The 27,562-nt window shown below is 34.9% G+C and overlaps 1 protein-coding gene across 1 annotated transcript in view; it reads left to right on the forward strand.

Moving 5' to 3' along the window:
* Nucleotides 1–27,562, forward strand: part of LOC138700289 (luciferin 4-monooxygenase-like) — a 110,110-nt gene that overhangs the window by 7,400 nt on the left and 75,148 nt on the right. Inside the window, exon 2 of the mRNA XM_069826801.1 lies at nucleotides 17,005–17,123. Coding sequence (XP_069682902.1) covers nucleotides 17,013–17,123 — 111 coding nt within the window. The 5' untranslated portion in view covers nucleotides 17,005–17,012. The remainder of the gene's footprint in view (nucleotides 1–17,004; nucleotides 17,124–27,562) is intronic.

The raw sequence follows: 27,562 nt of genomic DNA on the forward strand, positions 1-27,562 counted from the left end.
GAAAAAAATTGTCTATTTAGATTTGAGTGTTTTTTATTCCATAATCAATTTTCTTTCTCTAATTTTTCAATGTCAGAATAACAAAATCTACATCTTCATAAGGCATAATCCCTCCTTCAATATAATCCTTGTGCTTGGTGCTGCGGCATGTTCGAATTATAACAATGCTATCTTTATTATAGAGAGACCTACCGCCTAGTACCGACCTTGTAATAAAATGAAGCTGACACAATATGAAATTTAACTTGTTGTGAAACATATTGTAAAGGTTGTTTTGACAGTTCTGCAGTGCAGATGTTAAACATTGTGCATTGTCGATTTTAAACTAATTTTAAGAGCTGTATTCACCGGTTCGTTATTTTGAGTTCTGACTTTACTGTGAAACATTCGTTTATCGTTTTGATAAGAAAAACGCAATAATTTTTCGGTAATATACTGAATTAGATGATGGCATCACCCTTACCAGAATGACTGATTGTTTTCCCCTGTACTCTTTATTTCTATACAGTTTTATTTCCTCTATTTTACAACACTTACATCACTTATTATTTCCGTATTATTCCTTCCTATAGGCCTATTTATTTACACACTTATCCCTTTACTCCTCTTCCCTACTCTCTAATTCCCTCTTTCACTACTTCTTTCCGTATACTTATACCTAGCATCTCCTACACTTATAATTCCCCTGATGCTACAGTACTCCAACTCCGTAACACTGATTCACATTTATTGTCCGTTTCATTTAATTTCACTACTGTTTTCTCTTTCTTTCTCTTCTCATTTGGACCATACGTTCATATATTAGCAGATCTGGCAAGTCAAATTAAGTATTTGATAAAAGTTTCTGAAAATCTGTGCGCGTCGTGGAGTGGAGGAATTATTTTAATTGTGAGTACAAAATAATCCACGGAAATAATCTCACGCATGAAATAAAAAACCCATATACCTGTACCGTTGAGAGTATGAATTATTAAAAATGTTTTTGCTTAGTGGACAGAGTTACTCGAAACAAGGTATCAGATAGCAATATTGCCTTTGTTATACACAAATTCTTAAGTAGACATTTCTTAACAGAATTCTCAAGTATCCGGCTAATATCTGTCTACGAAGCAGAATTGCACTTCGATATCCTGGCTCTCGGCCTTGTCAACAATTCTTGTTGCATTAACAGTTCTTGTGATTAAACGCAAAGGTGCAGAACATAAAATACCCGAAAAACGAAGGAAAGCTTAACTTCTTCAGTTTAAAAGGTAAGGCTAAGTTGAATAAATATTCTGTTTTGTGGTTAATTAAAATAATCGACAATATTAACTAGGCCTATATAATTTAACTTAGAAGGAAACACAAACTTAAATTTAATGTAGAATAAATTTATATTCACACATAAATACCTTATAGGTGCATGATAATAATAATAATAATAATAATAATAATAATAATAATAATAATAATGATAATGATAATAATAATAATAATAATAATCTAATATATAAAAATGAATGTGGGTATGTATGTATGTATGTTCTCAATACAAATCTACACGCTTAGACCGATATGTGCCAAAGTTTGCACATTTAATCTTTATAACCAGGAGAAAAACATAGGCTATATTAAAATTGTGCAAATGGATGTTAAGTTAATCTATATTAATAATAAATCTGTAGCCGAAATTTTTCTGGTAATTTTCGATTTTCCAAAAATAATTGGTCCTAACATATATAATTAACCACCCTGAAACTGAAAATCGCTTTTTTGAAATTTTTGTTTGTATGTCTGTCTGTCTGTATGTTTGTTACCTTTTCACGCGATAATGGCTGAACCGATTTCGATGAAAATTGGAATATAAATTAAGTTCGTTGTAACTTAGATTATAGGCTATATGGCATTCAAAATACGTTATTTAAAAGGGGGGTTATAAGGGGGTCTGAATTAAATAAATCGAAATATCTCGCTTATTATTGATTTTTGTGAAATATGTTACATAACAAACGTTTCTTTAAAAATGATTTCTGATAAGTTTTATTCTTTGAAAAATTTTGATAGGACTGATATTTAATGAGATAAATGAGTTTTAAAATTAAAATAACTGCCATCTAAGGCGGTGTATTGAAATAAAAAAAACAAATGATTTCGTCTATAAGGGGCCTTGGACACAACAGTCGAAAGCTATGAAACATAGCCTACAGACAATATATTATTTATATATTATTTATTATTTATTTTATTTATTTTATTTATTTATTATTTTTCTCCGTTCCATTACTCTTTCATCTACAGACAATGTTTCTGTGTTTGTATGAAGTAATATCGGCAGCTAAATTAACCGATTTGTATAATTAATTATTATTTCATCATTGGAAAGTGTAGTTTCTCTGGATGGACATAATGCAATAATGTTATTACAGTAACTTGTGAGTGAATTGAGGACAGGTAAGCTTAAAATAGCTTCTTCTGCACAGAAAACTTGATAGGTTATTCTGTATGTTCATTTCCTGTATTTCTTAAAATAATGTTTATGAACATATTCATTTTTATCTCAGAGAATTAACGAACAACGAGAGTGTACTGATTTAGTATGCAGTAATAGTACGTTAGCTTAGCAATCCATTATTTTATAATTCAAATTTTAACTATGCTCAATTTAATCGTGTTAAAATACATAAAATATATATGCAATAAATGCAATGCAAAAAAATTGGGTAATGAGCCAAGCAGATTATGTTGCGCTGTTGTAAAAGTTGTTCCTCCTGAGATTCAAGAGCTCCCACAACAAATTAAAAACTTTCTAATTCGAGTACATCCGTTATCAACACACTTTTTCATAATATAATATAATATAATATAATATAATATAATATAATAATAAATCTGTAGCCAAAATTTTTCTGTTAATTTCGCTTTTCCAAAAATAATTGGTAATAACAATTAAGAAACATGTTAAAGGAATTGCCATTGCACCAAATGAGTGGTCTCTGGATCAAAATGATCGCATTTTAATATTTTAAATACAATTTAAATTGAGTAACATATTAAACGATTTATCCTTCTATCAAACACGAATGTTCCCTGGATCAAATGTCCTATTTTAATTATGTAATTACTTTATATTTATTTCTAACGGGTGCAGCGGAGCGCACGGGTACGGCTAGTAAAATAATAAAAAAATAAAAGCAAGTACGATCAAACATTCATGTATAATACTAAATTGCAATCTTCTATAGTCAATAATTGTTTTTTATTATTGTCTGTTGTATTCAACATCGACTTTCACGAGGCCATGGAAATTATAACACGAAATTAAATAACATTGTTGATACATCATGAAGGCTAAAACTAGATAATTCGTGCAATATGTACTGTATCTTTACGCAGTCCAGGACCGTATTATGAATTTCTTGATGGAGTTGTAGATAGTGAGCAGACTGTTTTATCCAACTGAATTCTTGAATTATTTCAAACTACAAGGATTGCTACCACATAATTTACTTAATATTGAATAACCAGAAGTACTATTGCGAAATATTGACCCACCAAAATTATGCACCAACAAGAATTGGTGTGAAGAACTCATGCGAAACGTAATAGAAGTCGCAATATTAACTGGAAAAACGAAAGAAGTTGTTTTATCTCACGTATTGCTATGAAACCCATTCTATCTAATGCAATTGCAATTTTAGTGCGACTAGCATTTGTAATGGCCATATTAAAATGAAGCTCAAGGACAGTCGCTCAAAGTTGCAGACATTGACTTAAAAACTGCGTGTTTTTCACATCCTCGACTATATTTTATACAAAGGAGCGGGGAAAAAAAAAAAGATTTTACACATATCAAAAAGCAATTCAATGATATTTCTGTCATGTTGCTAATGTAGTATGTGAATGTACGTAAGGCGACTGAGGGTAGCTCAGTTGGTAGAGCAGCTGGCTACGGACTGAAAGGTCCGGGGTTCGATCTCAGGTGGTGACAGGATTTTTTTTCTCGTTGCCAAACTTTCAGAACGGCCCCGAGGTTCACTCAGCCTCCTATAAAATTGAGTACCGGGTCTTTCCCGGGGGTAAAAGGCGGTCAGAGCGTGGTGCCGACCACACCACCCCATTCTAGTGCCGAGGTCATGGAAAACATGGGGCTCTACCTCCATGCCCCCCAAATGCCTTCATGGCATGTTACGGGGATACCTTTTACCTTTTTACGTAAGGCGACTGAAAATAACAATACGTCTCTCAAAATATTTTTTTGTTCACTCCGAAAATATGTTACTGCGAAATTCTATCTGTATAATCACATTGCAAATGTAGTATGTTATGCGTTGTGGAAATAACAATCTCTTAATTTTTGAAATACCGTTAAGCCTGTATGTCTCCCAGAATATTAGTCTTTATGTTAAAGAATGACTTATTGCAAGTTTATATTGTATCTGTATTCTGTGTATAAAATAATAATTAATATAATATGTTCTGAATTTATGAGATAATTATAGTTTTCCAAGTCATATTTAAAAAAAAAACTGGGTATAATATAAATGGGTGTACAGCAGTCAAGGGGTAAAAAATCTTCCAATATAAATTAAATTATATACACTGGTCAAAAAAAGTTAAGCATAATTAGTCATATAACGGTTTTTATTAATTAAAATAAAATAGATACATTATAATTGGGTTTCTTGGTTCCACAGAATAAACTTAAAAGTAGAAATACACTATTTGTTAACAATGGACTCAATATGAAATGAAGAAGTTGCATTGTTTGGAAACAACGGAAAAGATAAGGGAAGTTGAAATCCGTACATCATCAAAGAAAAGGAAATGGTGCTTTCAGTACCCTGTTTAATAACGTGTTGGTCCTCCACGAACCCTGAGGCACTCTTGTATGCGGCGGGGTATACTCAGTACCAACGCATCTAAGCTCTCCTGAGGCAAATTGTCCCATTCTTCCAAGGCAGCATTCCTGAGTTCTTGAATCGTTAATGGGTGATGTGGACGATTGGAAATGGCTCTCCTGAGAAAGCTCCATGCATGCTCTATGCAGTTCATATCCGGTGAGCATGCTGGCCAATCCATTCTTCGGATCCCATGTTCTACCAGATACCGCTGCACACTATGAGCACGATGAGGCCGAGCATTATCGTCCTGTAGAGTGAACCCTTCTCCTACAGTCCCTGCAAAACCACTTACTATGGGTTGAAGGATGTTGTTCTCATACACGGCAGCAGTCATGTTTCCCTCTATTGAAACCAGTGGTGTGCGGCGGCCAAACATGACACCTGCCCAAAACAAGATTGAACCACCAAACTGTTGGTGACGTTCCACGGTCATTGAGGGATGATTTCGTTCCCCTGTTCGTCTCCATACGTGAATAGAGTTGTTGTCAGGGTGTAGGCCCATTCTCACTTCGTCTGAGAATAAAGTTCTGGTCCATTGGTCTCGTGTCCAATTCTCATGTGCTCTAGCCCATCTTGCACGAGCACCCCTGTGATGTGGACGGAGTGCTGGAGTCTTGAGTGGTCTTCGAGCATACAACCCTATGTCATGAAGTCTATTGCGCACAGTTTGGCTACTTACAACAACACCAGTGGCTTCGCGCAGGTCATGGCGCAGAGTTGTAGCTGAGGCTATAGGGTTCCTACGTGCAGATAACATTACTTACCGGTCCTGATCTGGTGTTGTTTTGCGTGGACGGCCCTGGCGAGGTCGATCTGCTATTGACTGGGTTTCCTGGAACTTTCTCCACAGTCTGGAGACAATACTCTAATTCACATGAAGGATGTTAGCAACATCAACTTGTCTCATGTTTTGTTCCATCAAAGTGATGATTTTGATGCGGTCTGCCATTGTAAGGATGTTCCGAGCCATTGTACTGCACTATGAAGCACTATGAAGCAAAACGACACTGATTGAACTTTGCTCGAATTAAAGACTTTGTTTACTGCACTATGAAGCAAAACGACACTGATTGAACTTTGCTCGAAATACAGGCTTTGTTTACTAGCCGTGATTTGGACGTTACCTAGTGATGCAGAATAAAAGAAATGAAAGAGTTTGAATTGGTAAACATAATACGTGCCACATAAAACCAAAAGAAACATAAATATCAGGTATTATTGGGTAAACTGGAAATATGCTTAACTTTTTTTGACCAGTGTATATACATATTGATTCGATGCTGAAACTGATCAGAAAGAGGAAAAGGAATCATATTTTTATTGGGTTTTACTTTGTCCATAGTCTGATTTTTCTGTTCTTTTATTTGTATTTCTTGCGGTGTGGAAGAGAAGGCGTAATGGCCTTAACTACACCAGAATAAATAAATGAATAAAAACAAATAAATATATAAATTTAAAAAACCGTTGAACGTCAGGCACATGATGGCATATTTTCTTTTTGGTCCCTGATTTACAACTGTTTTAAATTGAGTTAACGCAGGCAGGCATTTCGCTAAGGAGTTCATCAATTCATGTAAGTGACGTTAAGTAAAGATTCATCTTAGCTTAGTAAAGACAATTCATTTTGGTTGTCTATAGTTAGGTTTCCGAGATTTCGGAAAATGTAATAACCAGTTTAACTAAAAATAGAAGCAGAAAGGAAAACCCGTGCAACGCCGGGTGCTTTCAGCTAGTAATAATAATAATAATAATAATAATAATAATAATAATAATAATAATAATAATAATAATAGGCTCGTCAGGTTTTTGTGCGCTCTGATCTTCAACAGAAAAGTTTCCTATTCTCTCAACCTATCTCTTCAAGTTCCTATCTCCAATAATTCACCATACTAACTCCATACTATCCTTACATCTCATCACCGACGTGACCTAACGCTCTCTTAATATTAAACTACAGTAATGTTTCAGGATAATGTCATAAAATACATATATTTTATATTTATTAATTTCTGGTTGCGAAAATGTATGGTTTTATCTCCATAAACTCATATTTGTTCAATATTATAACGTATATGAATATGGTGTGCTTAGGCGTAGGTTCGTATCCCGCTTAGGAAGATCGGGTGTTTTTTTTTTTTTTCGAGGTCTTCCTCTCCTCTGAGGATAATTTCAGGTAATTCCATAGCGAATTCTAGGATTCATATCTCCAAATATCATTTTCTTATCACCAATTCTTTCGACGGTAGGTAACCTAGCAGTTGGTACTACGTTGATAAATAGCTGATTAAAAAATATGTGCATGGATTTTTGTTAGTTATCTTTCGACGGTTTTGTGCCCGTAATTCTTTAAGATTAGGTTCATGCGGTATGAATTCTGTATAGAAGCCTGTAACAGTATTTGAAGAAACTGGTTCGGTTACGGAGCCAAAGAAATCGGGAACATCTCCATTGGCAATAGATGTTACAATAATATTATTGATGAAGTTTTACAAGAAACACAGAATTTAAGTGGTGAAAGCCAATATGAAATATGTAATATTAATAAAGTAGCAAGACTGTAGGAGATAAAGAACGCCGATTAATTCTTACAGGAAATTTTAAAATAGACCTATCCTTAAAAAATTAAAATTATTTTAACCCCTTCAGGCCTGATGTGCATTATAGTGTACATTGTTTCTTTTTTCTTCTTCTTCTTCTTCTTCTTCTTCTTCTTCTTCTTCTTCTTCTTTGGAATATTTTCGATACTTTTAAATATTTTGAAAAATTAAATGTGGTAGAAATGGAGAATATTATTTTGAAACATTTCTATACTTACCTGAATTAGAAATAAAATTTAAAATTTTGAGGCCCCAGGGATCAAAATTGTCCCCAAATTTTGATTTTCTGTGAAGACTTGATTTGAGAATTTTGGATCCCCAGAATGATTATGTGACCAGTTTTTTTTTCAATTTTGTTTAATATAAATTCAGGTCTGAAGGGGTTAAGGCCGAGAATGGGATGAAACAAGAATGTCATTTCAGTTCTTTCTCGGGAGGCAAAATCTTTTAGATAATACCTTAATACGGTAGGCCTATATCATGTGGCGTATACCCTCCCTATTCCCTTCGAAATTAAATATTTTCTATACCCTAAACTGGGGTAAACTTGACCGCTGGGCGAACTTTACCATATAAAAATTAAACTTTGATATCGGAGGCACTGAACATGTTTTTAAAGTTCAATATATATATATATTTTTTTTTATTTACTATGTGTGTGTTTTGTTATTTTCAGTCGCAAATGGGATTGATACAATGTAGTAATTCATTTTATTTCATTTTTGTTTTATGGTCAAGTTTACCCTATTTTACAGTACATTTCTAATTTTTACACATAAGCCTATTTTTAACTTATCGTATTTATGATCATATGCGGAGACTAAGAGCAAAGAGAAAATGGAAAGATTAGAGAATGCTGGGTTTGCAGTGAAAGATCTGCCGTTGAGCAGAACACTATGAATGACTGGATTCTATTTATAGGCCTACGTAGAGTGACCAGACATCCTCATTTGTCCGAACATGTCCTCCTTTTTAGACCTTTGTCCGAGGTCCGGCCGGTTTTTTAAAAAATCAAGAAATGTCCTCCTTTTCGTAAATTGTATGCCTGATATTTTGAAATTATCTGATTCTGACGCCTTTTTTCAAGTAACTTACCTGTAGGGGGCAGCAGCATGGACGGAATATACTCTTTGCCAACGATCGGGCTTCCATACATAGCCTATGTAGCTAACAGTAAAATCATTATTAAGTTTTATCATAATTATTTCGTAATAAAATGGATATTAACATACGTCTAAGTATGATATAAGCCTAAATCTTTACTGTAAATGTTTTGTAATAAAATACGTAGATATTGACGTAATTTAAGGTAAAATAGGCTATAGGCCTAAGCCTAAATCTAAGTACCAGTACGTACATATTTCCTGTCCTCTTTTTTCGAACAATGTCCTCCTTTTTTAAGTTTTGTGTTCTCTTTTTTATCTATGTAAATCTGGTCACCCTAGGCCTACGATACGTAATTTACATACCCTTGCTGTTAATATGACGTAGATGTGAACAAATGATCACACACTATTTTATTGGTAAAGACATTTTAATTTCAATTAACAAAAATAAGATACACTTTTATTTATATAATGTAGCAAAGGGTAACGTCTTGGATTTATTTGAATGAAGTCATTAACTAGCCCGTCTTTTATTTATTATTAAGTGTCTATAAAAGTGGATGATTTTAATATTAAAATAATAGTTCTCACAATTTTTCTTTAGCCTATTATTTTTTTAATCTTAAATTCAGCGGTGGCAAGGCCTCCTAAGTAAATGACGCCTCTGTGAGAAAGCCAACGTAGCTAAGGTATGATTTTGTTCTGCAAACATTTATTGCAATTCAAGTTTATATACAGTAGTTTGATAATGTGTTTTGACCTAACGAAGCAAATTTTCAACTCAATTGCAGCGTAAAGATAAAAGTAAAGGTACCCCCTTCACATTCCATGAAGGCACTTGGGGGGGGGGCATGGAGATAGACCCCCATGCTTTCTTGACCTCGGCACTAGAATGAGGTGGTGTGGTCGGCACCACTAATTGTAACATGGATACTCATAATTTCTAAATTGGACACCCAACAATCCTCATTCGCTCGTTCAACAAAATTGAGGATTTCAAAGTTAACGTTTCATCTGGCTTTACACAGTAGCGACTCCTGGGTAAAATAATAGTATGTGCTTTAATTTAAACCATTAGGGTAAGAGGGTATTTATCCGTAATGGGACATGTGTTGAATATATAAGGTTAATAGTTCCATATATTGTGAATATATCAACCTTAAGCCATCCCAGAGTCTGCAGACCGTTCCAGATATTAGCAATATAATATTATTAGAGTCGGTCAGAGTGTCATGAATTGCAGTAGCTTGATCTGCTATTTGATACATATGGAAAAAAATTCAGTAGCCAACCTTGTGAACGTGTTGTTTAGTCAAGTGTCCGAAGACAGGTCTGAACCTCACAACTGATACCAACAAGACACCACTTATGAGGCAACTAGGCCAGGAGATAATTGGGTAGGATGGCCAGTTCCTTTACCCCTCCATTGCTTACATCGTGCTTACATAGTCGATTAGCTACGTATTACACTAATCGGACTTGAGATGTATACAAACAATTGTTTTTCCTTTGACACATATCGTCAAGTGAGATGCACTGCCTGATAATAGATAACATATCAGCCAGAACCTTAATCATAGGCACTTGTGAACTAATTACTATTAATTTTTAAATGACTGTTCCCTAATGGTTTCTCAAACTCTATCATTATTTAATACGGCGGTTATATAACTTTCCATATGTAGATCATAACATTTGTGTGCTGCAAGTATAGTGACAAATAAATATAAATATTAGCAACTGTTGTGTCAGTAACTTATAAGTGAAGTATTATACAGGGACATTATTGTACTAGTAAACTTCCACCCGTACTCCACACAGAAGCAAGGCAACATATGGAATCAAAGTCGTATTTTTTAGTAGGTTATTTTACGACGCTTTATCAACATCTTTGGTTATTTAGCGTCTGAATGAGATGAAGATGATAATACCGGTGAAATGAGTCCGGGGTCCAGCACCGAAAGTTTACCCAGCATTTGCTCCTATTGGCTTGAGGGAAAACCCCGGAAAAAACTTCAACACTGTGTCCGTTTGGTTACGTCGCTTCCCGGTTTCCCCCACACGTATCTACTGGCCCCTCTGTAAAGACTAGTGGCTGGGCTATCAACTCTTTTCTGAAAACGTTTGCTTTCAGGAATTGGACGTCTACGTAATATTATACAACTGTTTAAAATAATTTAAATAGAAGGGTCTCGTTAAGTAACTATCATGTGATTTCCCCCCTTTCTACGGCCCTACGACATAACTACTTGGACGGAGAGTAGATAGCAGTCTGAGTAAATTTATCTGTGCGAATCGGGCATAAATGAAGATTGAATTTACAATACGTAAGGTGCTCTGTTATAGAGTAGGTATAGAATTATTTCAAGAGGCACAGGATTATGGCCCCCCATGTCCACTGATATTTTGCATTATTTCTTTTGAGGTTACTGTAAAACAGTTGTTTGTTAAACATCCTACAACAATAGAAGAATTAAAGAATTATATTCCAGAAACAATACATTCAATTTGAGAAGATATGCTTAAAAACGTTTCGATAATATGTATGTATACACAAAAGAACAGAAGTCTATTTCGAAATGAACGGCCATCATTTTCAACAATTTGTTTAAATATCTAGATTTTGATTAGTTTTAAATTTAAATGCACTCTCCATATTATATGTTAATACGCTACAGATAGTGTCTATACACTGCGTAATGAATACTCCGCCTGGATAGTTCAGTTAGTGAGTAAAAACACTTATTATTAATGCTGTACTGTATTTTGAGTAAATAAAAACCTAACGAAAATTATCAAACTGAAAATCGTAATAGTTTCTAGTTTACGTAAATGGGTGCACTGCTTTTCTTTCCTCTTACACCTAGTAAAGTGATTTGTTTGTGTTTTATAATAGTATCATCAAACTCCGATCGTGGAAGGGGGTAACATAGTGTTTGCGGTTCTCAACAGTTAATCCAAAGATATAGCCAGGTTAATATTAGAAATGTTAGTAGAAACTAAATGATGACCCGGTATGATGCGATAGAAACCATTACATTGAGAATAAGAAGGGTATATGTGCCGTCGCGGATTCTGAACTTTAACTTTAATATTATTAAAACGTTATTTTCACATTTTATTAAATTCTCTGTATTTCGAAAAATGCTCCGACAAGGAATTACTCTTCAGTTAAGAGCTACTCGGCATTATGCGTAGCTAAGAAGTTAGAGGGCTGTACTTGTGCTGCAAGGTTGCGCTCGGGAGTGGATTTGCATCCCGCTTATGCGAATTACAGTAGAACTCCACAAATAGACACTCACTGTCGTATACTTCACGATACAAGGTAAGTCAACGCATCCTGTCCCGCGCTGCACAGGGCTAACCAGTTGAACCAGTGCAGTAGTGTACAGATGTGTACTTATGTTGAAGCAGTAGTTACAACTATTGGAACGGTTTAAAAAAGGTGAATCAATCAGAGCCATCCCTCAAGAATTTGACATTTCGATCAGAACAGTGCATAGGATAAAAGAAAATTCATCTAATTACGAGGCATTCTGTAGTGATTATAAGAAGCTTTGTTATTAACAGTTTATTGTAGGATGAAAACACAGCTTATTTTGTGTAATTTCCTAAATTTAATCAATAGGAATGATTTATGCTCTCTCTTGAAGGTTATACACCATTTTAAAATAATTTAATACATAAACACAACTATTACAAGAAATGCTCAATAAGTTTTTGTAGCTTTATTCTCTTCGGCTCTAATCAACAATAACAAAAATGTAGGTTACCAGGCGACGATAGAAAAGAAAAGATGCGAAAACAATTGAAGGGCTTAGTGGAAGAAGGGGGTATCCCTCAAAAGTATGTTTTTGAGATATTTAGCATTTTGTTAGATTCTCTGTAACTTAAGGAAAATAATAAGAATCACAAAGTCTTTTGGGTAATGTGTTAGGTAGGTATTGAAATAACTTTCTGCAAATGTAGAGCATAATATCTTGATTATTATTGTTATTGTAGGAAAATTTCACTTATGATATGCTATATTTTACAACAAAGAAAGAAACAAACTTTGAAAGGTATTAATCAAAAGACACTTAAATAAGATTCATTTGTTTGTCTGTTGAGCCAACTGTCCGAAGACAGGTCTGAACCTCATAAGTGATACCAACAAGGCACCACTTATGAGGCAACTAGACCAGGAGGTAATGGGTTATGATCATTGTTTTCTACTTCACATCCATTATCTGATTTCAAATTTAAATAAAAGTTGTGATGAATTGGAGGTATGAACTTTAATATGGACAGTATGTCAGGACGCTAAGCAGCTTTGATGAGCATTCCATCGGGGTGCTTTGGTTTCATAACTGTGCTTGCTATACAGGGTGTTAAAAATATCCAATATGTTAGGAGGTGCTAGTATGCATCAAAACAAGAAAATAATGTCTAATAAACATCGGTCCTACAACACATACTTTCTGAACACTTCTTCATAGGAGGTGCCTAATCTAATGTCCACTCATCACAAGCATTTCTCTGCCCTTTGGCGTAAGGAATCACGCCCTCTTTGAAATTGACCTGATTCCTTTATGTGTCCCCATAACAAAAGTCTAGGAGATTTAGGTTTGGGGAACGAGCAGGCCAAGGTGTGGGACTTCCCCGACCATTGCAGTGGTGTGCGTCATCGTGTATGAACCACACCTGTGTCCCCGTAACCAAAAGTCTAGGGGATTTAGGTTTGGGGAACGAGCAGGCCAAGGTCTGGGGCTTCCCCGACCATTGCAGTGGTCTTGAAATGTCAACGTCAGGTGTTCACGCACATTGTGGTGAAAATATGCTGGTGCGCCATCGTGTATAAACCACATCTGACATGACACATTCTCCAGCAAGGCAGGCAATGCGTTAATAAGAAAGTCCTAAAAATCTCTGTGGTAGCACATATGGCCCTATTAATCTTTCACCAAGAATGCCTGCCCATACGTTGATTGAGAATGGGTGCTGATGCCTCGTTTCTTCAACTGCATGGGAATTTTCATCAGCCCACACATGCTGATTATGAAAATTCACAACACCATCTCTGCTGATCCCTGCTCATATCCGCAACTAGACTTTTGTTTTCAATATTTCTTGCGACGTATCATTATTCCATGCCAAAGGTGTCAACTACGGTATGATTTTCTGGTAGTCTGCTGTATTGTAGGGCAGAGAAATGCATTGCCATGAATGGACGTCACATTGAGCACCTCTTATGAACAAGTGTGTGTTGTAGGACCCATGTTTATTAGACATTATTTTCTTATTTTGATGCATACTATCACCTCCTAAAATAGTGGATACTTTTTAACACTCTGTATTTGGTGGCTTTTCTTTTGCTGTATGTTAGTGAACACTTTAGCAGACATTACTTTGTCTGTGCGTGTAATATATTCTTGTCCACTGTTTCGTGCCTTCTGTCTGCTGTTGTCTTTCCATTTTATGGATTTCTTTTCCTCTTTTTGCTATTATTTGTCTTATTTTCACCATTTCATCACTTACAAAAACATTAGTACGGTCAACATCCGCCATGTTGCTTGGAAACTTATTGTATCAAAGCAGTATTCTCCCATTGGTCAGTTAGGTAAACAGCTGGCCAATCAGAACCAAGGTTTCAAGGAACTGTGGGATACCTCCTTATTCCATTCAGAATTTTGATACAACTTACAAAGCCCTTTCATATATTCATATTTACTTTAAAATGGGACTATCCCTTACTTAAATGGCACATTAAACTAACAGTAGATGGACTCAGCTTTCATAATATGGACTTAGTTCATTTTTTACCAAAATGTGGGATACCCCCTTATTCCACTAACCCCTTCAATTTAATGTGGTGTATAAACAATATTCAAGTATAAAAATATAGGGGTGCCATTTGAAATTTCAAAGTGGGAGTGGCTGGGGGTGGGAGGTGAAATCTAAAATGCAATTAAGCCTTGTTTAAGACTTCCCCCTTGATATCTAAATGTACGTGATTTTTGGTTTAAATTGAATTCAATTAATTATCTAGTTATTTAGAGTGGGAAGTTTTGAAATGAAAGCCCCGTATGTAGATATATTTAGAGAGTTTTTCCTCTAGAAGTTTGTTTTATGTTTCAGATGTATCACGTATATATTATACTTAATCACGTATTTGTTTTATTATATATTTTGCATATATTACAATATATTATTTAAAATTATAATTAATTATTTATGTTTCGGTCCGCACGCCATAAAAAACATTGTACAGCCCTTATGTTTACCAATGTCCTCAGTACTCCGTAGAAAGACAGCGTTCGTACCTCGTCTCGCACATGGACCATTGCTGTGTCTATTTGTGGAGTTCCACTGTACCTCTTTGAGTTTTTGCGAGCTTTTCCCAATCTAATACCAATGTTAGGAAATGGACCCTTCTCGTCAAATACCATCTCGCTATTACTAATTCCACTGATGCTAGATAACCTCGCGGTTATACAGCGCCATTAAACAAGGATTTAAAAGAACTGCTCCTAGTGAGAAAGTTAAATAGTACGTGAAGATTGCAGTATAAAGACCATTTAATAAGGCAAAGAATGATACCAGCTAATTTCGTAATAGGCTACATTAACTTGCTTGTGAGTAGCTAAGTGAAAGGAAAATGAGATATGAATAGAAATAAATTCACTCAAGTTTCCATATGCTCGAAAAGAAAATTGCAGCAATGCTACTAAAACCGACTAGAGAGAATAATAGTAAATGTTGCATAGTATTGTGTAAATCTGTAAAATAACAGAAAATAAATAATGTTTGAACAAAACCAGCTATGTCCTACTATACAGCACTTGAGCACACAACAGTAGCCACCAACTTTACATCTCGTTTCATCATAGAATTTTACTTTTCCCAACAAACTGAAAGTGTTGTAACGAAGGAATTTGCACTTGCTGGGTGACGTTACCTGAATATACTTCGTGATTATGTGATGGAATTATTACGAGGTAATAACCAAGCCCCAGGGTTTTAGGTTTTAAAAAACTAAAATTAAGTTTCTTTAACCCATGCTTTAGAATTTCTTACGATTTTAAAACTTCTATTTAGAATTTGATAGGCTTTTACAAAATAAAATAAAATAAAATATGGAACGTACTGTTAATGTATTTTAAATTATTAGACTTACATCGAATTATCCGTTATTATAAGACTACAAAGTAACATGATAATTCACGTGGTAATGATGAATGTTTTATGGAACTATTTACATACTTATTTATTTACTTATTTACTTACTTACGGCTTTTAAGGTACCCGGAGGTTCATTGCCGCCCTCACTTAAGCCCGCCATCGGCCCCTATCCTTAGTAAGGTTAATCCAGTCTCTACAACCATATCCCACCTCCCAAAAATCCATTTTAATATCTTCCCATCTAAGTTTCGGCCTCGCCAAAGGTCTTACTCCCTCCGGCCTCCCAACTAACACTCTATATACATTTCTTGATTCGTCCATACGTCCTACATGCCCTGCCCATCTCAAACTTCTGTATTTATTTTTCCTAATTATATCACGTGAAGAATACAATATGTGCAGTTCTGCATTGTGTAACTTTCTCCATTCTCCTGTACTGTCATTCCTCTTAGCCCCAAATATTTTCCTAAGCACCTTATTCTCAAACACCCTTAACTTTTAAATAACTTCAAGGGAAAAATTGTTCCGGGGCCGGATATCGATCCCGGGACCTCTGGTTGAACGCACCAGCTCTCTACCGACTGAGCTATCCAGGAACTCCATCTGACACCATCTCAATTTTTCCACACCTGTGGAGTAACGGTTATCGCGTCTGACCGCGAAACTAGGTGGCCCGAATTCGAATCCCGGTCGGGGAAGTCACCAGGTTGAGGTTTTTCCAGGATTTTCCCTCAACCCAATATGGACCCCAGACACATTTCACTGGCATTATCACCTTCATTTTATCCAGACGCTAAATAATCTGAGATGTTGATACAGCGTCGTAAAATAACCTACTAAAAAAAGTAGATTAGATAGCCTACCAGTACCGGTTGTTTTATGTAACATGAAGTGCAATGTCGTCAGATACGATATTAATTCTTCGGATTTCTGGTCCTAGGGTTATGTAAAATAAGAATTTTTGTAAGCAGACCTTCGTCGATGAATGAACTACTTTCAGAAAACTCCGTTTGTTTATGTGTATTGAGCAGACATTTTGTTTAAAAATTATTTGATAATAAAATTAAGGAAATCATTAGTACTTTAAAAGTTATTTATTTTCAAAAACCATGTATGTAACGTACCGTCTTGCGTATTTTTTTTTAATTCTAGTGGATTCATTATTTATTCTAGTGCTGATACATAGGGCCTACGTGAATTTGCAGTTGAGTATACTACACATAAAATATTATGGTACTTAATACGCAGTATTTCTTTCAGAAAGCATCATGTCATCATCTGGAATTATAAAGGGACGCCCAATAGATGTACTGCCTCAGACTCCAATATGGGATTATATAGAGAGCAAAGCGAAGAATTTCAGTTCCAAAGTTGCTCAGGTGAGAGTGAGAACTTAATTCACAAAATTGATCGTATTAATAGTGTGTTAATGCTGGTTTACTTCTCAGGTGATATAAATATTTTCTTCAAAAGTTGTTATAGATAATTTCAGGTTAAGAAAAAAGCATTGGTTGTAGAAGCTCTGTGGTAGGTAGGTGTTTCTATGGCAACTGTTTATTTGATGGATTAGCTCCATATGCTCAATGCACTTTTTAACCTGGAATTCTCTACAATTCATTCTCAACAGTAGATCAAGTAATTTTAATGACATATAGACCTAAATAATATTCAATAATCACCTTCCTCCAAAATGCTGATATAGGCAGTGCTGATATAAGAACACCAGATATTGGGATATTAATATAGGCCTTATATACAGTAAATGTAAAACTATCAACAAATTCATTTTCTCTTCTTACATTGGAAAAGTAATGATTTATGTCTTCTTTTCTCTTACTAGAGTCTACGGCAATTCGGAAGGCGGTAGTCTGCTAGCGTTTGCGTCGAGAGAGACAGATAGAGAGAACAAGGCAGCGTACAACATTGCCATATCATATTGCAATACAAATAGCGCAGGAGAGAATTTAAATATTATCAAAAGCCAATAATGACCTTAGCCGTTGATTACTGTAAGCATGACACCAAACAATATTGTTTGCACGGTTCTCAATCCCATGCTTCTACAGTCGTTGCTTGCACGTTGGCAACGTTGCAGCCAGCATCAAGATGGCCGGCAGCGTTCTGCTCGTCAACGTTTTTAAAATAATTATACACTTTAAACACTATTTGTGCGAGATCGTGCGTATTTGCTTGGTTTCCGCACAAAACCAACCCGGGGTAAGTCTAAAATTCCACATTCAGTATTCCCAACCGAACACACATACCAATTTCCCTCTTCTTACCGCTTAAGTGACATATTCATTTTACTGCTTTAGGCTTTATACATATTATTTTTAGAGACGTTCAATATAGTAATAATTATAAATTGGAAACATACCACTGCAATTTCACCTAAATTGCACTGTTAATTATTGTTTTTAAATATTTGCAAAAATTAAGTAAACTCTACAACTCCACTAAAGTTACTGCATTTCGTGATGCATGTAACATTAAGGAAGCCGTTTGTTTTAAGTTCGCATTTATAGACTGGGGGGAAAAAAAGACGGACGTATATCACGGCCTGCTGGAGTATAGTAAACACAGAAAACACTTTAAAGCAACAATGTTGAAGATAGATATTTTTGTTTTGCAAATTTGCCGTCATTGAACAGAAACCAAGATGGAGATTTCATTGCAACTAATTAGAAATTCCTCTTTCAGGTATGTAATAAACGATCTTCGCACAAAATAATGTACGATACATGAGCGGTATGTTTTCTTTCAATTCTCGGAAATTAAAAAAGCTCAACTACGTTTCGCTTTTTCAAACTTTTCCTCGAACATGAAAACTTCAACATACCGCTCTTGTAACGCATATTACTATTTCCGCTCCTGCCTGTGCAATACTTGCCTTTTTACAGTCTCTTCTTCCATTTATTTATCTTACACACATAGTAAATGTTAGTTTTACTTATTCAATGTATTGAAACGCTCACACGTGAACAAACGAACTCGAGAAGTACTAGTTACAGACTGATTCCGATTGGCTCTATTGTACAAGCTTGTGACGTCACATGCCAGAAATGCTACGGCGCATATACCAGCCGACCGCCTTCCGAAATGCCGTCTAGTCTAGATTTCTAACATTTTTTATCCAGTGAATGTTTTATGTTATTCCCCAGAAAATATTTTAAGCAAGATCATTTTTAAAATGTTTAAATGTTCATTACTTAGTACGTAACACTAAAAAATAGTCCACTCCTGTGGAGTAACGATTAGCATGCCTGACCGTGAAACAAACGGGCCCGGGTTAAATCCTGTTGGAACAAGTTACCTGGTTAAGGTTTTTCCTTCAATAATTATATATTACAAACAGTTTTTTTCTGAAAATCTAGCAGTGTACAAAATGTTTAGTTATTGAAAACAAATAATTTGATTGAAGTACGGTACAGATTTTATGCTAGTAATGGCTTCTGGTTCTTGAACATCCTATTCTATCTTTCATTTTGGTAAATTTTGCTACATGTAGCTCTTGATGTAGCTCCTTGGCTGAAATCATTTATGTTAAATTTGTTGCTATGGCTAGGCTACACCAGAAAGCAGACAATATCTCTCGCAGTGGCGTATTTTTTTAAGGAATGTTTCACGTGGTCCCAACATGGACGAACAACTTTTGTCATCACTAAAGATGAGGGGTTTGTGCGCGGCACGAAAAACACGTTGACTCGACAGGGAGCATAGGTGGACCGAGCCCCTACAGCCAAGGCTGCGCAGAAGTTTAGAGTACGAACAAATTGAAGCTTGCGTCCGTCGCCATGTTTTGGGAAAAGCGCCGGCTAACAGAAGGCTGTGCTATGCAATGTTGAATGTTTAATTCATATGTTTGTGTATCTTATAAATTAATCTGAATAGATAAATGAAAACATCCTATTAACATTTAAAGCAACCATGTTATGGACATAATCAAGCGTACAGTAATTACGTTAGTTTAACAAGAAACAAAAGAAGACTGGAACAATTTGATACTGAAACCAAAGACGTTGTATAGTTATTTGACGACATATATAGCGAATAGAAATACAAATGCATATTGTAGTAATAGTACAGATTAAAAGAAAATTATCAGTATTAACTATTATTAACAAAACACTGCCAGCTAGGTAAGGCCTAAGTTATATTGTAAACACAGCTTTGCTTTCATGCGAACGGGAAACGAACAATTATTATTTATCTGCTTTCATTTCACATAATAGACACCTGTAAAATAAAAACAAGTACATAATATTTAGTTTGAAATATAAGTAGGCCTACCATACATTAGCTTATTATCAGAACTATAGTAGGAAATAAAGGTCACATGCATGAATTAGTCATATAGGCTTAATAGAACTACTCAAGTGTAGTTTACAGAACATCTTGCCTATTGATTCATTATTATTATTATTATTATTATTATTATTATTATTATTATTATTATTATTAGACCTATTATTATTATTATTGATTTCGTTAAATGTTGTCTTTGAACTTGTTTTTATGTAAAATCGTTTTGTACTGGTAACTTTAAGCTTTGTGGTGACACCTGCTCTTTATGTAGTATTTTCTTTTAGTTGGTTATTTAACGACGCTGTATCAACTATTAGATTATTTAGAATTGATGGCATTGATGATAGTAAGATGGTATTTCGCGAGATGAGGCCAAGGATTCGCCATAGATTACCTGATATTAGCCTTACGGTTAAGGAAAAAAAACTCAACCAGGTAATCAACCCAAGCGGGAATCGATCCCGCGCCCGAGCACAACTTCGGATCGGCAGGCCTTAGTCGACTGAGTTACGCTGGCAACTCTTCGTGTAAGCCTACTTCTATGGTCAGTTTAATAAGTTTAAAATGTGATTCTCGGGGGGAATCCGGGAATTCATTTTCTAAAATATGTCCCTATAGTTGTAGAGAGATTGTATAAGTGTTCTACTGTTATCACATTGTTTTTCACACAATGTAAGAGAGACCCTTGGATGGTAATCTGCCATATTCTCTCTCAACATCTGTATAGTCGCTCTTTCACTTAAGAGGCATATTTCTATAATCTCAAATGATGATATGTTCAGACTCCGATTATTCTTTCGTTAAAGAAAAAGAAAAGAGATTTTGTTTACTGCTAATATGTATTATAAATTGAATCTCTAGATTTATTACACCATATTTTCTTAATGTTAACAACAAAGCCAGCAATGCGAACAATCACATTTTCACAATATTGTCATCGAGAATGATGTAAGAATGAGGGAACTGCAATGAATGTCTGCAGTTGAAAGTTCTAAAGAGTAATATCGCCTCTGATTCTCAAAACACTGAGGATTAATATTAAAATGCGTTATGTGTTTGGAAAATACCATTGAGTATATAGCCATCTTTTTAACGGACATCCCCCTCTTTGTAATATAACTTAAATAAGATATTTACGTATTTTCTAACGTAATATAAAATAAAAACATCCCATGTTTTCGGTCATTGGAAATAGAAATAAACTAATAAGTCTATTTATGAGTAATATAAAGCTTTTATATTTAAAGCAATGCTTAGTTACAGAATTTATATTTACTTACTTTACGTTAGAAAATACGTAAATAAGTTTAGTTATATTACAGTGCAGTTGGATGACCGCTGAGAAAACGCCTATATACCCAATGGTATTTTCTAAACTCCGAATGATTTATAGAAACAATCATTTGTGCTCCCCAAACATGGCGTCGCGCGAACTTGCGCTAGAGGATTCAAATTTGTACACGACACCAGCGCCAGTTGTGTGTCTAGATATATAACTACAACGTCTTTGAGGTGGACAGACAGGTGAACAACTACGACCAGTGCAACCAAAAGAAATGCAACTACACGCTATCCTCTTGCCTACTTGCCGTCTTATAACAACACGAAACGAACACAGGCTTTCATAGTCCAATGCACTGCAGTGGTGAACGGACGTAGTGAGCAGCAGTTACCTACAATGACGGAAACTAAGTAAACAAAGAATGTGAAATAAAATACTTTGTTACGGAGATACGGCAGTGATATGTTGCGCATCCAAGCAAACACAATTGTATGTACAGTATGTGAGTATGAAATTACGATATTATATATGAAGTTTACGTAGAAAACATAAAGACAATATTGCACGTGTCAAATGCAAAATCAAAATTTCCTAAGGATTTATGTGCGATGATGATTAAAACAAATATTCCGTTCGAAGATTTTTGGAAAAATATGCCAAGTAGCGCGTTCCGAATCAGACAACTCTCCGTAAAGACTATGTATCTGATTGCTATGAAAACACATTGGGTTATATTAGAAGATTTGTCAACGGTAACAAAATCTGGGTGTCAATAGATGAAACTACCGATGTAACAGGCAGATTTGTGGCAAATGTAATTGTAAGTGTACTATCAAGAGACGGTCCAGGTAAAAAGTTTTTATTGACTGCCGAGGTTTTGGATAAAGTGAATCATAATTCTATTGAAGTCTTGTTTCATAATGCTATGTGTCTTTTATAGCCTCTTGAGGTTAGATTCGAAGACGTACTACTGTTCGTTACCGATGCTGCCCCCTATATGGTGAAGCCAGCACATAACGTGTCTTGCTCATGGTCTCCATAGATTGACTGAGGAGATCCGTGCTATGTTTAGTGATGTTGACACCTTCATATCTGCAATGAAGAAAATATTTCTTAAGGCGCTGCAAGGATACAACAATTTCGAGACATTGCACCAAGTATTGCCGTTCCACCAAAACCAGTAATTAGAAGATGGGGTACCTGGGTAGAGGCTGTCTCATATTATGCAATAAATTACACTTCAGTTATAAAAGTAAATGATGCTTTAAGTACTGAAAATGCATCTGCCATTAATACTGCCAAATCTCTTATTTCATCTAAACTGTTTGAAGATATAAAGTTCATACACCAAAATCACGGAACGATACCGGAAAGCATAACACAGTTAGAAACATCTGGTTTGGAAATATCCAAGGGCATAGCAATAATAAAAGAGGTGTCAGAAAAAATCAAGAAAGAATCTCCAGGATCTTGCACACAGAGAATAAAGAATAAATGGCAAAACATTCTACAGAAAAATAAGGGCTATTTAACAATTTGTAACATGCTGAAGAATGTAAAATCATCACGCGATAGGATAGTATACTTGACATATGCACCGTTAACGTCCTGTGACGTTGAAATAAGCTTTTCGCAGTTCAAAAACGGTTTGAGTGATCGACGACGACGTTTGACATTCGATAATTTAAGAATGTCTCTAGTAGTGCAGTGCAATTCGGCTTGTGATGGCTGTGAAGCTATGGATGAATCATAAAGGTAAGTTTTTTCTTCTAACTATACTAATGTTTCAACATATTCCTCATATTTGTATAATGTCATTTGCTATACCGTAACGGAGTGTTGCATTTGTCATTTCTAGGCTGTACTCTTCGCGTGGTTTGTTTAAGTCGGACGTCAACACAGGCACTGGACATATAGCTGTATAACGTCTATGCACACGCAACCTGACGACAAACCGCACAAATCCCTCATCTTTAGTCATCACATAGCAGGCCTATTACTTTTTTTTAATTTAACAAATTAAATTTTTTTAATTCAACAATTTCAATTATTTTTAAATGTTTTACTTACATTAATTCACTTAATAAATTCATGTAATGTCAATATGCCACCACTTTTACTGAGCACTGAGGTAGTAAGAAAAAGGGGAGTAAAGCAAATAATAAAGAAAGAGAAATACAACTAAAACCAATAAAGAGAAATAAATAATGATAGAAAAGCGAAAAAAAAGAAAATACTAAATATGAGTATAAAAATAAATACAAATATCATCATTATGCAGATTTCAGTCAGGCCACTTTGACTTGTAATATAATAATCCGTAGCGCTGCAGCCCGTGAAGAGCCTAGACCGACCAGCCGGCTGCTGGCCTCACGCCCACATGCCGAAGCAGAGGTGGACGATCATCCAACCAGAATAGAGGTATCGTGTGGTTAGCACGATGATCCCCCCAGCCGTTATAGCTGGTATTCGCAACCGGATTTCGCTAACTTATTGTAGCTCCCCAAGTGCATCACGATGCTGGGTGGGCACCAGACCCATACACTGGCCGAAATTTCATGAGAAAATTTCTTCCCCCATGAGGAATCGAACTAGCGCGCATTCCGTAACACGAGTCGTAGGCGGGGTGCCTTAGACCGCGACGCCATGGCGCGGGACCTTTGACCTATTCCGATCTCAAATACTCATAGATGTTGAGGAGTCTCTTCAATGGTCTTCCTTGGTTTCTTGTAGCCTACCTGATGGGATGTAATTTTTAAGTAATCTAGACAATCTATTGCTTGTCATTCTGTTCACTTGTTGTATCCATCGTAATTTATAATTTCGGATTTTGTCGAGAACCGGGTATAGGCCTACTCCTAATTCTTCTAAAATGTCTATATTTGTTTTAAAATCATTCAAATTATAACCTAATGTTTTTCTCATACATCTCATTTCTGCTGCAGTTGTTCTAGATTTATCTTTGATCTTGATCGACCAATTTTCACAACCATATAATAAGATCGGAAAAGCTAACACGTTGTATAATCTTATTCAGCTTTTAATTTAAGTTCGTTTTGGTTTAAATATATTATTTACTAGCTGTACCCGTGCGCTCCGCTGCACTTGTTAGAAATAAATATAAAGTAATTACATAATTAAAATAGGAAATTGGTCCAGGGAACATTCGTGTTTGATTGAAGGATAAATCGTTTAATATGTTACTTAATTGAAATTGTATTTAAATAATTAAAATGCGATCATTTTGGTCCAGAGACCACTCATTTGGTGCAATGATAATACCTTTAACGTGTTTCTTAATTGTTATTACATGCAAATAATTAAAATATGATCATTTGGTTCAGAGAACATCCGTTGTTGGTGCAAGGATAATTCGTTTAACATTTTCCTAAATTAGTCTTGAATGCATCCTTTAATAAATTACTCCAAATTAACAGAGTTTATTGTGTACGAAGATAATTTTTATGTTAACCTTACTGTGCATCTTTTTTTATGTTAAGTTTATTTTATTCACGCCTTAACAACTGTGGTCATGTCGCATGTTTAGAATGTGTGGGTATATCAGCAGACCGTTTTTACTCTTGTTGAGTTCCTCTTTCTATTATGTGTTGTAGATGGCTTGTGTTCATGTAACTGATTATAGACTTTGATTAATGTTTTTGGTATTGGTAATTGAGGCTGTGATGAATCAAGGCATGTATCTTTCCAATCCGGCATTTGCCTTTATAACTAAGGGAAATCATGAAAAACCCCAGTCAGATTGGTCGGCCACGGGGTTTGTACCCGGGACCTTCCGAATGCGTGTCTCAAACGCTACTGTCTGAGCCAACTCGCTCAGTTGTATATAATTGTTTATGCAAATAAAAAAATGAGGTACCCTACATAAATATTATTTTAAGAAACACAGGAAACGAAAATGGGTAAATTATGAGCGCCATTTCGTGACACCTTTTAAAATAACTCAGGTCCAGTGAGCTCTATGGTAAAATGCTTATTTATTATGGGCTGTATGGTCCAGTAAAAATACTCATCTATACGACAAAACTCTTAACTATTATGTTCTGTGAACAAAAAGAAATTTAAGTCTATAAAACTAGAGTATTTTATGAAAGTTGCAATAATCAAGTCATACAATATTTCGACAGAATATCAAGTTTCCTGTACGTAAAAACTATTTTCATCTTACTTCAAACCTCATATCCAATTTTATATTTTGCACATAGGAGTTACGGAACAACGACGCTTTAATCTGAGGCGGCGGTAAAAACGTATTGTATTGTTATTTTAAAACTCTTGTATATCCTTAAATATCAATCATATCAAAATTTTGCCTGGAATAAAACTTATCGGAAATAATTTTTAAAGAAACTTTTGTCATGTAACATTTTTCACAAAAATCAGTAATAAGCGAAATATTTTGATTTATTTAATTCAGGCCCCCTTATAACTCCCCTTTCAAATAAAGCATTTTTAATGTCATATAGCCTAAAATGTAAGTTACAACGAACTTAATTTACATTCCAATTTTCATCGAAATCCGTTCAGCCATTATCGCGTGAAAAGGTAACAAACATCCAGACAGACAGACAGACATACAAACAAAAATTAAAAAAAAAAAAAATGATTTCCGGTTTCAGGGTGGTTAATTATATATGTTAGGACCAATTATTTTTGGAAAAGCGAAGATTACAGTACCAGAAAAATTTGGGTTACAGATTTATTATTAGTATAGATTGCGTAGGTAATCTTAATAAACATATTTAATTTGTGATGTATCCTGTATCAAATTTATTTTCGTATAAAATAATGTTACCTAAATATTAAAATTGATTCTCTTGTTCAATGATTTGGTTGTTTATGACAATGTTACTTCTTACTGGTATTTGGCATTTAAATGCCATTGTTTTTGTTTTTTAGTATTTAGTATTTATTTATTTATTTATTTATTTATTTATTTATTTATTTATTTATTTATTTATTTATTTATTTATTTATTTATTTATTTATTTTTTGTATCAAGATTGTTAAGTTATATTCTCGTATTATTTTGTTAAGTTTGTACCTATGTTGATTTTTGTAAATTATCTTCAGAATTGGAGATGAGAACTTGGTCACTGCAAATAAGAAGGTGGTGAGTTGTTTGTTACGTGATATTTGAATTCTGATTAGGTTTTCTTTTTGCCGTTTTGAAATGATATCATTGAATAATGTCGGTGACAGCGAACATCCTTGACGCACTCCTCTGTTTTTATATATTATGTAACTGCATTTATGTTAAGAGATAAAGAGAGCGAAATGAATATGCTCCTAAAAATGATTATTCTCTTTCATTCGTACAATATTTAACAGCCTGTTTAGCTCTCTTTGAATTATTTACAGCTTATACAGGGACATCATTTTATTTTTACTTCAATTTTTATTGTACCTGAGTTTTTTAATGTACTTCACTCCCACCCCTTCTACTAATGAAGTTCCAACTGTCCTCCACACAGAATCCAGACCGCATATAGTAAACAGCATTGAGTTAGTGAGTATAGTACGTTCCAGAAATATGTTCGCGTTTTCCAGTGACGAAAGAGCTTTCAATATTGAATCATATTTTCACACAGGTACTGTCGTTTGCCTACGTCGCATCCCGATTTCCCCCACCTGCTTCTGTTCGCACCTCTGTAAAAGCTGGGCTGTCTTAGCTCTTTTCTGAAAACATTAATTTCTGTTAGGAATTGGACGTTTACGTAATATTATACAACTGTTTAAAATAACTTAAATAAAAGGGCCTCTTTAAGTAATTCACTGTCATGTGATTTGCCCCCTTTCTACGATCCTGCGGCATAACCACTTGGACGGACAGTAGATAGGATGTCTGAGTAATTTTATCTGTGCGGGTCGGGCAGAAGTGAAGATTGAATTTACAGTACGTAAGGTACTCTTTTATAGAGTAGGTACAGAATTATTTCAACATGAGTTACTAGTACGAAGGACGAAACTGGCAATTGGAATTAGATGCAATAGTCTATAGTGCGATAATATGCACAAAAGAACTGGAGCCTGTATCGAAATGAATGGCCACACATTTTCAAAAATGTGTTTAAATATTCATATTATGATTATTTTTCAATTTAAATTCTTTCTCTATATTGTACGCTAATGTGCTATAGACAGTATATTATACACTGCATAATGAATACGTTCGCATGGGTAACTCAGTTCGTGAGTAAAAACACTTACTCT

Source organism: Periplaneta americana, chromosome 1 (assembly GCF_040183065.1).
Source record: "Periplaneta americana isolate PAMFEO1 chromosome 1, P.americana_PAMFEO1_priV1, whole genome shotgun sequence".
NCBI lineage: Eukaryota > Metazoa > Arthropoda > Insecta > Blattodea > Blattidae > Periplaneta > Periplaneta americana.